The sequence below is a fragment of the Ursus maritimus genome, unplaced genomic scaffold (assembly GCF_017311325.1).
Source record: "Ursus maritimus isolate PB19 unplaced genomic scaffold, ASM1731132v1 scaffold_7, whole genome shotgun sequence".
NCBI classification, from domain to species: Eukaryota; Metazoa; Chordata; class Mammalia; order Carnivora; family Ursidae; genus Ursus; species Ursus maritimus.
In genome coordinates, this window is record NW_024426885.1 from 32,372,160 (window position 1) to 32,382,944 (window position 10,785).

Here is a 10,785-nt window from a genome sequence, read left to right on the forward strand (position 1 = left end):
GCCCCTTCTTTTATGTTCTTAAGTGAAATTTTATAGTTGTGTTCATTTGGGTCTTATGTATTTTTATTAATTTCATTTTTAGTCCTATAGTTTTGATTGTTAAGCTGATGTTTTCTACTGTTTTGTTTCCTAATTTCAAGTCTGCCTTTTCCTTCAAATCCCTTTCATTCCTCAAAGCTGATAATTTCAGTTGGACAGCTAAAATTATAAATATTGTGCTTTAAGTAAGAGAAAATATTTAGTGTACTGAGAACTGTAGAGTGATCAGATAATAAGGCTTGTACATGAAACTTGCTCATAGGGAAACACTTTCATTTTAGTGATGCTAGAATATAAAGCACATTCTTTAATTTTTGGTTTTTTAAAAAATATATTTAGGTAGTACAATATGATTTTTTTTATGGTATACAACATGATTCAATCATATATGAAATGATTACCATGGTCACATTAAATAACACATCTGTCACCTCTCACCTTTGTGTTGAGAATCCTAAAAAATTACTCTTTACTTAGCATATTTCAAATTATACAATACAGTGTTATTAATGCTAATTGCTATGCTATAAATTAGATCCCCAGAGCTTCTTTATCTTATAACTGAAAGTTTGTATCCTTTGACCGACATTTCTGCATTCCCCCATCCCCCAGCAACCACTGTTTTAGTATGCATTTGACTTTTTTAGATTCCTCATGTAAGTGAGATTGTACAGTATTTGTTTTTCCGTGTCTGGCCTATTCCATTTAGCGTGATGTCCTCTGGTTCATTTCCACGGTCACAAGTGGCGGGATCCTTCTTGTTAGCGGTGGAGCACTAGTCCGCGGCATGTATACAGCGCAGGTTCTGTATTCGTTAGCGGATGCGTAGGCTGTTGCCACCTCTTTGCTCCGTATTGTGAATAATGCTGCTGTGAACATGGGAGTGCACATATCTCTTTGAGATACTGATTTCATTTCCTTTGGGTCTATACCCAGAAGTGGGATTACTGGATCATAGGATAATTCTGTTTTAATTTTTTAAAGTTTCCATGTTGCTTTCCTTCCAGTTTGCATTCCTCCCAACAGTATACAAGGGTTTCCTTTTCTTCATACCCTAATACTTGTTTTCTCTTATCTTTTTTTAAAAGTTTATGTGTTTAAGTAATCTCTACATCCAATTTGGGGATCGAACTCATAACCCCATGATCAAGAGTCACATGCTCCTCTGAATGAGTTAGCAAGGCGCCCCTATTATCTTTTTGATAATAGCCATTCTTACAGGCGTGAGGTGATTTCTTATTGTAGTTTTGGTTTGCATTTCCATGATGATTAGTGCAGTTGAACACCTTCTTGTATATCTACTGGCCATTTGTTGTATGTCTTCTTTGGAAAATTGTCTGTTCAGGTGTTTTGCCTGTTTTTAAAGTCAGCTTATTTGTATTTTGCTATTGAGTTGTAGGAGTTCCTCATATATTTTGGGTATTAACTCTGTTAGATACGTAGCTTGCAAGTATTTTCTCCCATTTAGTAGGTTGTCTTTTCATTTTATTGATGGTTTCCTTTGCTGTGCAGGAACTGTTTAATGTAGTCCCACTTGTTTATTTTTGCTTTTGTTGCCTGTATTTTTGGTGTCCTATCCAAAAAAATCATTGCTAAGACCAGTGCCAAGGAGCTTTTTCCCTATGTTTTCTTCTAGGAGTTTTATGCTTTCAGGTCTTACATGTAAGTCTTTAATATATTTCATGTTAATTTTTTGGGTGGTGTAAGACGGGTCCAGTTTCATGCTTTTGCATGTGGATATCCAGTTTTCTCAACACTATTTATTGAAGAGCCTATCCTTTCCCCATTGTGTATTCTTGGTGCCCTTGCCAAAGATTAGTTGACCATCTTTAATCTGGAGTTATTTTTTTTATTTGTAGGTAATGTTTTATGAGCACATAGAATACTATAGAATACTCCTATTGATCTTCCTGGCACCTAGAATGACTTCATGTTTGCTGTTTCTGCTTTTAATTCTTTCTTTTTTCCATTCTGTGTTTTAAGCCCTGTGAACTGAAATATCCGCTTTCTTCCAAATATACATATCGTAGCATCAAAATAATACAAACCTGTAGTTCTCATGTTTCTTTCCAGGAATGCTGCTGTGACTGAAGGAGGTTAGTAGAGTGGTTTCTTCCAGAGAAAGTTAGAATTTTGAACCTCTTTTGTCTTTGTGCTTGGGTGGTTGCTGTAGTACACAAAACACCAATTTCCAAAGTAGTTTCTGGATTTCTTAAATGACTTAAGGCAGTAGTTTCACTGTGGTTCCTGGACCAGCATCAGCTGGGAATTAGAAATACAAATTGTGGGGCCCTACTCCAGTCCTAGTGAATCAGAAACTCAGGAGGGGGCCCAGCTGTTGTGTTTTAAGAAGCCCTCCAGATGGTTCTCATGTTTGCTGAAGTTGGAGACCCATTGGCTTAAAGGAAAATAACTTGTCTTAAAATTAATAACACTGGTCTACATGTTTTTTTAATTTATTTATTATTTATTTTTAATTGTGGGAAAAAGATGAAGACTGGAACTGCTGACCACAAAATGGAGGCAGGTCTGGTAAATTAAAGCTGGTTTAGAAATACCTAATTTACATCCTCTCCTTCCACACTGGTCCAAACCTTTTTCTGGCCTGTCTACTCGTTATAATCCTATCTACCCATGCCGGTAGTGTGTTCTCTCTTCTACTCATTATACTGCAAAATAATGTGTGTGTTTAGCCAAATACTAGTGTCCTGTTATAGACATAGATTACCGAATATGTATAGCAATAAGATAATAGAACTTTGTGTGAAATGTGATAAAAGATGTCTCAGGTGTTTTTTTGTTTGTTTTTTTGGCACAAAGGAAGGAAAAACATTGTTAAGTGCTTTTCTGTATAAAGGTTTTGAGGGCAATATAAATATTGTATATTGTGTTTTCTTCATATTAGATGTTAAAGACATTCTTGTGCTTAAGAATCAAAGAAGTAGAAGTGAAAAAAGATACCGAGGACATTAATAAACCAAAAAAGTTCATGACTTTCAAGGAAAAGAGAAAAACTCTATCAAGAATGCAGAGAAAGGTTTGATTGATTTCCTTTTTTGTTTGACTTGAGATTAAAATCATAGTGTAGGCACAGGCAGAGATCATAATTCAATCATAAATGTGTCAAAACCTAATATTTAGAAAATTTTATTTTTCCCGGTTATTGCAAAGAAGTGCTTTATTAATTAAACTGATAATTTATTGGCAAAAAGAGCAGTTGAAGAAGTTTCCTTGCCGTGCTGGCTTTTATTTTTTTTGTTCTTCGGATTGTCTTAGATTCATTGTAATACACAGATCCCTTCCTTGACCAGGAAGGCGATATTTATGTAAATTTGGCAGCAAAGTGGGTTTTTGTTAATTGAACCACGTTTCTTTATTGGCTTGTATTTGAAACCTAGATTGAAATTTCAGCCCCTTGTTTATTTAGTATGAAACTTTTTTTTTTTTTTTAATTTTGAGAAATGGACCCAGTAATAATAGCACCTACCTCACGGGTCACTGCGCATCTTGATAAGATGACGTATGTAAAGCACTTAGCAAGTGTGTGATACTGGGCATGCGGTATAAACATGAATTGCCACCACCAGCATCGTTATTATTACTTCTCAAAACATTTCTGAATAGTTTATTAGGGTTATCAAATTGCTTATAAAAACAAAACAAAAAAATAGTTTTCAGGGATATCCATCTTTGAATGTGCCTAATAAATTTTGAAAATGGGGCAGAAGAACCAAAATAGACTTAATTGGAAATAAATGAAGGTAAATATTTTAATTATTTACACCATACTATCCTAATATAAATTGGTTATCCCTGTTAGAAACAGCATGTACGTAGCTGCAAGGGGAGAGAAAAGACCCACTAAGAACATGGCAGCTCCTTAACGTCGCATGAAGGAAGGAAGTTCTCCCCCAGTCAGTCCCCTGCACCTCAGTCGACTTAGCAACCATTATTTGCTTGCTCATACAGCAAAGGAGGTGGAAAAAACTGCTATTTTGTTGAATTTCTCTGTAGTATCTGGTTTTATGCACTGTATGTAAATGTGTTTAGGAAGTATTGTTGATGACTAATGTCCATGTTATAGATGGTTTAACAATAAGATTATTAACAGACTTCAGTTTTGTTCTTGAGAAGAAACCATCAGCGATTGAGTTAGAGTCCCCTTTGTTCCTCTCCGCAGCCTCGTTCTGCCTTTCTCCCGGGAGGCAGCCGCTGTCTTGGGTTGGTGTGCGTGTGCTGCTTCTCCAGATCTGTGTACTTTTGCTCGTGTTTGTATTCACAGACAGTCTAGGGTATGTGTTTCAGAGTATGTACATATTATGCCTCTCTGAAGCTTGCCTTTTTGCTCAGCACTATATGCTCTTTTTCTTTCCGTCTCTTTCCAGTGGAAGAAAGCAGAAGAGAAACTAGAGCGAGAGCTTCTGGAGGCAGAAGCTTCAGAGAGCACTGAGAGGAAACTTAAACTGGTAGGCAGTTTCACATTCTCTCACACTTTTAAAATGTTTTGTTAAATGGTTTTAACTAGAGATTATTGTTTCAACTTGGAGTTGTATAATCTTGGTTTGTCTCCCGAGGCTTCGATGTGATCATTGCTGGTCTCATGAAATCACAGGGTACATGTCTTCATTCTGTTTTGTTGAAGCTCCTGAGACTGGATTGTGGAGAGGGTTGGGAAGGGACAGAAAGGTTGAGCTTTGACTGTCATTGTTGTGGTAACTCAGGAGAAAGGGTGTAAGGGGTTATACTCAAGTCATTTTGTCTGCTTTTTCTGCCAGCACACAGAGACTTTGAATATTGTGTTTGTGACCTACTTCAGAATATTGAAGACTGCCCAGAGGTCACCTCTCCTGCCATCAGTTCTAGAAGGCCTTGCCAAGTAAGGGCTGTGTAGGTTGAAGCCTTTTCGATTCTTTCTAAATAAATAAGACCAAAAAAGCCATGACTGTTAACGAAGGTTCACTAATGATGACCCTGTGTCCTTTTCCTTTTTTGTTTGTTACCAGCATTTCCTTGAAACCGTTGATAATGCTGTTTTTTTAGTTTTCTCATCTCAAGCCTTTTATTTTTTAAATCTCCTTCAGTAACTCCTTCCTTTTGCTAAGTTCTGGGGGTCCCGAAGGTTCCTCTCTCAGTTCTTGATTCTTTTTGCGCTGTGGTCAGTTATCCACTGTCAGACTTCTGAGTGGTCCGTGCAGGCGACTCCTAAGTTTGATCTAACCTTCTTGCAAATCCTTTCTCGAGTCCCGTGCAATCTTTCCTGTAAAGAGAAATCTCTTGGTATGTTCTGTTGGGGGATGCGAACTAGAATAACGGTGGTTGTGATAGTTTTCCAGGTTTTTGAGGTAGTATCCTGTAGAACATTGCAATAGAACTATAATGTGAACTACTTATGAAATTTAAAGTTTCCGTTAGTCACATTAAAAAAGTAAAAAACTGGTACAATTAATTTTAACATATTTTATCACACTCAGTTTATCTAAAATAGTTAGATGTACAATCAGTATTAGTTATTGAGATGTTGGTATTTTTTTTTCACGAAAACTGGTGGATATTTTACACAGAGTATCTCCGTTTGGGCCATTCCCATTTTAAATGCCTAATATCCACGTGTGCTGGTGGCTGTCATCATTGGACAGCACAGCTTTAGAAATAGGACTTACGGTGGGAAGAGAGAGAAAAGGCAAGTTCTATTTAGTATAAGAAATTTCTTTGTAATGACTAGAGCTCTTTGGCAGTGGGATTATAAAATAATTGGACCTTGTTATTGAAAAGATTCAGAGAGAGGTTGGTTAGAGAAGGGATTATTCCTACATTGGATAGGACCTATTGTTTGTTTTTCAATGACTAATTCCTTTATTTAAAAAAGCTTTAAAAAAATAAGAAATAAAAAAGTTTTAGTCATACCTACTTACTTAAAAATTTCAAATGATTTAGAAGAATATAAAATTAAAAATTAGAAGTTCCCTTCCTATATATGTACATAAGTCTGTCTGCCTGTCTTCTGTCACACAGATGGAATCCTGCTATGTAGACTGTTTTGTAACTTGGCTTTTCTGTTTTGATAAAATGGTTACTTTGGGTTATCTTTCCATGTTGGCATGATTATATCCACCTTTTTTTTTTTTTTTTTTACATTTGGAATATTCCATTTTATGGATCAGTAATACTTCTATTTGGGCAGCCCCTATGCTGCAGTGGAAATACCTTTATGCACCTGTGTGCATATATTGTGGGTCAGAGGGTCTGCTCATTTTAAATGTTGATAAAAATAGCTCAGTTGCTTCCCAAAAAAGTTATTCTCGAAAACGGGGAATGTATCACTTTTAAGATTCTTTCTTGTTCTAAGATTTACATAGTGTCAAAGACTCTTGCACTAATTTTGAAGAAAGATCTTGCTTTAAGTAGGTCAGTGCCTAGGATTTTATACTGTACGGAGTGCTCTCACATTCAGTAGGTCAGATGATTCCTCTATAACTCTACTGAGTGATCTCAGTTGTTTCTAGAAACAGAGGCCCAGGACTGACAAGTGACTTACCTAGAATTATATAGGCAGTTAATTGCAGAGCCTGAACTAGATATTAGGTCCACTATTCTTTCCACTTTATTTTTAAAGCTTTAGTAGGCTCCATATTCCATAAATAACAGTCTATTTCTCCCTTTCCCTTTCCCTGCTTCCCGTTTTTCCAGTATCTGATGCTTTTGGCCCTTTTATGAGTTAGAGCAACACGGGGTAGCTGGTGAACTTTCCTTGGGGTGTTGTTTGTTTCTAACAACTTGCTTTGTCGGGCAGAAGTATTTCTGAAATATTTTCAGTTTGTTTAGTGCCTCATATATTCTTGCTGAGTGTAGTGTCCAGCTGTGGATGAGTTAGAATTGTTAGAAAGGTCATTCTGAATTAATGAGAAGTGTCAGTAATTACTACCAACTGCATCATCACTAACAATGAAATAAGGAATATTAAAAATACGGCTTTAAAGTCAAGTTTAATTTCTAGCTATTTTATTTCTGTTTTTAGGTCACCTATTGACTAAGCTCTGTTTGATTCTAGGTTTGCTCACCTTATAAATGTGGAGTTTTTTGATGATTTATTGGTAGTACTGCATTCTGTCATCGAGTCTGGTGTAAGTTACTATTAATGAACTACTTCATAAGATACGAATGGTGATTATTATCCTTAATGTCCTTTTCTCCCTTTTTTTCAAGGACCTGAGCTATCGAGAAAGCCTTCACTGCGTCCAGACTGCTTTCCATATTCTTTCTGGGCAAGGTACAATATTTTCTTAATCAAGTTTTGTTTGCTTTACCTTTGGAGGCTGTAACTTACCTAACTGTTTGTTGTAATTTCAAAGGTGATGTTCTCAATATTGATCCGATGAAATTTTATACACATCTGTATAAAACACTGTTCAAGTTACATGCAGGTATGTACATTTAGATAATGTGTCTTTAATAAATACTTACCTTTTAATAAGAATATCTTGTGACCGGTATTCTAGTCAATGAAAAATGAGAAATCGGAATTTGCGTATTAAAACATTGGCCTCTGAGGGCCACCCATCTGTATTTTACCTTACATAAGAGTTGGAGAGAGAGAACTTCTGGAATTGACTGGAGCTATGGTAGAACCCTCTCCATCTCCTGAGCAGTTTAGCACCACTTCATTGGTTAGGGAAATGATTTGGGACAGGTATGACAGTTTGTCTTGTTTTTTTCTGGAGTGCAGTGAAGTTGTGTAATGAAAAAGTAATGATACTAGGTATTTACCCCAAAGATACAAATGTGGTGATCTGAAGGGGCACCTGCACCCCAATGTTTATAGCAGCACTGTCCACAATAGCCAGACAATGGAAAGAGCCCAGATGTCCATCCACAGATGAATGGATAAAGAAGATGTGGTGTGTGTGTGTGTGTGTGTGTGTGTGTGTGTGTATAATGGAATATTTTATATATATAATGGAATATTACTTAGCCATCAGAAAGGACGAATACTTCCCATTTACATAGATGTGGATGGAACTGGAGGGTATTATGCTGAGTGAAATAAGTCAATAAGAGAAAGACAGTTATCATATGGTTTCACTCATATGTGGAATATAAGAAATAGGGCAGAGGACCATAAGGGCAGAGGACCATAAGGGAAGAGGACCATAAGGGAAGAGAGGGAAAACAGAATGGAAAGCAGTCAGGGAGACAAACCGTGAGAGACTCTTAAATATAGGAAACCAACCTGAGGGTTGCTGGAGGGGAGGTGGGTGGGGGGATGGGGTAACTGGGTGATGGGCATTAAGGAGGGCATGGGATGTGATGAGTGTTGGGTGTTTCATGCAACTGATGAATTACTGAACACTACACCTGAAACTAATGATGTACTCTCGGTTGGCTAGTTGAATTTAAAAAAAAAGTAACGAGAACAGCCCTGAAGGGGTGTATCTGCTGTTGCAGGTGCTACCAATGAAGGTGTCAGGATTCTACTCCAGTGCCTTGACGTCATGCTAACTAAGCGCAGAAAGCAGGTTTCTCAGCAGAGAGCCCTTGCTTTCATCAAGCGTCTTTGTACCCTTGCTCTTCACGTTCTTCCAAATTCAAGCATTGGCATTTTAGCAACTAACAGAATATTAATGCATGTAAGTAATGATACAAAGGAGTAGAGCTAAGTTCTGGTAGTACAACAGTGCTGTCTTGTTTGCATCTTTTTCCCCTATTTTCATTATTACTGTGATAATGGCAAAATGGTAAAATCCAGTGAGAAAAGAAGTATATAAAATTACAAAAGGAAAGCATTCCCACCCCTGTTGACACTCTCCAGAGGTAACCGTTTTTACCATTTGGTGGGTTTCCTTCCAGCAGACTTTTTTATTCATATATAAACACGCACAGCACACACACACAGACAACACAACTTTTTTATGGTATACATTATTCTACAACATTTTTTTTAACAGTAATGGTAATGGATACATTTGTGTGTCAGTACAAATACAGCTATAAAGTACATGTGTTTATAGCTCTTTTTTAAAAAATATTTTACTTTATTTTTTAAGTAAGCTCTATCCATCCTGACATGGGGCTCGAACTTATGACCCCCCAAATCAAGAGTCACTCCACCCACTGAGCCAGCCAGGTGCCCTACTTATAGCTCTTATTTAAGCATAAAATCAAATCAAATTTAAATTCAAATAAAAGTTCAGAATCCAATAACATTCTTTACCAGTACTAATTTCATTAATTCTTCTTTTTATGTGACATCTTTGCAGACTTTCCCAAAAACAGATCTGTTGCTTGACAATGAGTCTCAGGGAAGTGGGGTTTTCCTTCCTGAGCTGGATGAACCCGAGTACTGTAATGCTCAGAACACTGCGCTTTGGGAATTGCACGCGTTACGGGTAAGGATGGCCCTTCCTATGTGAGCAGGGTTTTCCGGTTTTTCTGCAAGTTGTTATTATTGCCAGAGTCCTCAATGTAATTTTGTTCTGGGATGGCCTTTTGGAGAATTCCTGTTTTAATAGTCTACATTTCACTTTGCTCTTAACTGTTCTTTAGGATGTTGAGGTACATTTACTAAGGAGGCAGAAAATGACATTTTTGTGGGGTGAAGTTTAGATTATTGATTGGACTCTTCCCCAGCATTATTCAGAGCGGAAGATTTGTATTGGGTCCTGCCCAAGGAAACTCTGGGAGCCCCTCAGTTTCAAGAGGGCGGCACTGTTGTGATCCTACGGTGCGGACGCATTAGAGGGAGACTCGTAGCAAATAAGTTTCAAATGTGTTACCTGTTGTGAACTCACTTTTTCACTCCGAAAGTGAAATTGCTTCTTGATTTTTTTTTTTCATGCTGTGAAAGCAAGACTAAGCTACGTCACTGTTAACTTGGCATGTTGCCATCATGTGAGCAAAGAGAATATTTTTTCTGTCGGTATGTGGTTATTGTGAGTTACATATTCATATATGATTTTTAAAAATAGTGTTTATTAAAGAAAATCTTTGCTGTAGCCAGTGTTTTATAAAGTACTGACCTGTGCAAAACTGGCTGTCCTGCTTGTCCTCCAGAGACATTACCATCCCGTCGTGCAGAGATTTGCGGCTCACCTGATCGCCGGAGCCCCCTCTGAAGGCTCAGAAGCGCTCAAACCGGAGTTGAGCCGGAGGTAGTCGTCAGACCACAAGCTGCAGTTGGTCCCTGTTCGCGCTGAGAAGTCTGCTTTATAAAGTGATAGGTTTTAAAACAAAGTGCCCATTGATCTGGATTTGGTCTCACTTCAAATTCCTGAATTGTTCTAAGGAGAAAACATTTTGTTAGAGTGTTTTTGATAATCACTTAATGTTTTTTTGTTTTTTCGTTATAAAAAGTTTTGCACATCCAGGTAAGTAGAAAGAATAGTGAAAACACATATGCCTGACATTCAGCTTCAGCAGTTAGTAAGATAATGCCGTATTTGCTATATGGGAAGATCCATGAGTCCAACCACAGTGAGATTCCTCCCCACCGCCGAATGGTTGTGCTAGGGCCAGCATGGGAGGAGTGAGAGAAGTGCTTTGGAACACTGCCACTCAGAGGGGCCGCACTTCCTCTCTGGGGGCCTCCCAGTCCTCTCGGTGCAGTGTGGCCTGACCTGCTGGTACTCCGAGCTTCCACCGTATGCTCCAGATGGAGAGAAGGATTCTGCCGAGAGAAGTTTCTTTTCCAAGTTATTACTCTGAAAAATTTCAGAAGTACAGAAAAGTTGAAAAAATAATGACCTTTTTCCC

General features: G+C 37.7%; 1 protein-coding gene across 1 annotated transcript in view; it reads left to right on the forward strand.

Annotated features, from left to right (window-relative positions):
- The window catches only part of NOC3L (NOC3 like DNA replication regulator), a 28,537-nt gene that overhangs the window by 14,800 nt on the left and 2,952 nt on the right, over window positions 1-10,785 (forward strand). The window contains exons 11-19 of the mRNA XM_008696267.2: window positions 2,945-3,076; window positions 4,425-4,505; window positions 4,815-4,915; window positions 7,088-7,160; window positions 7,243-7,306; window positions 7,389-7,460; window positions 8,482-8,663; window positions 9,294-9,422; window positions 10,087-10,184. Coding sequence (XP_008694489.2) covers window positions 2,945-3,076; window positions 4,425-4,505; window positions 4,815-4,915; window positions 7,088-7,160; window positions 7,243-7,306; window positions 7,389-7,460; window positions 8,482-8,663; window positions 9,294-9,422; window positions 10,087-10,184 — 932 coding nt within the window. The remainder of the gene's footprint in view (window positions 1-2,944; window positions 3,077-4,424; window positions 4,506-4,814; window positions 4,916-7,087; window positions 7,161-7,242; window positions 7,307-7,388; window positions 7,461-8,481; window positions 8,664-9,293; window positions 9,423-10,086; window positions 10,185-10,785) is intronic.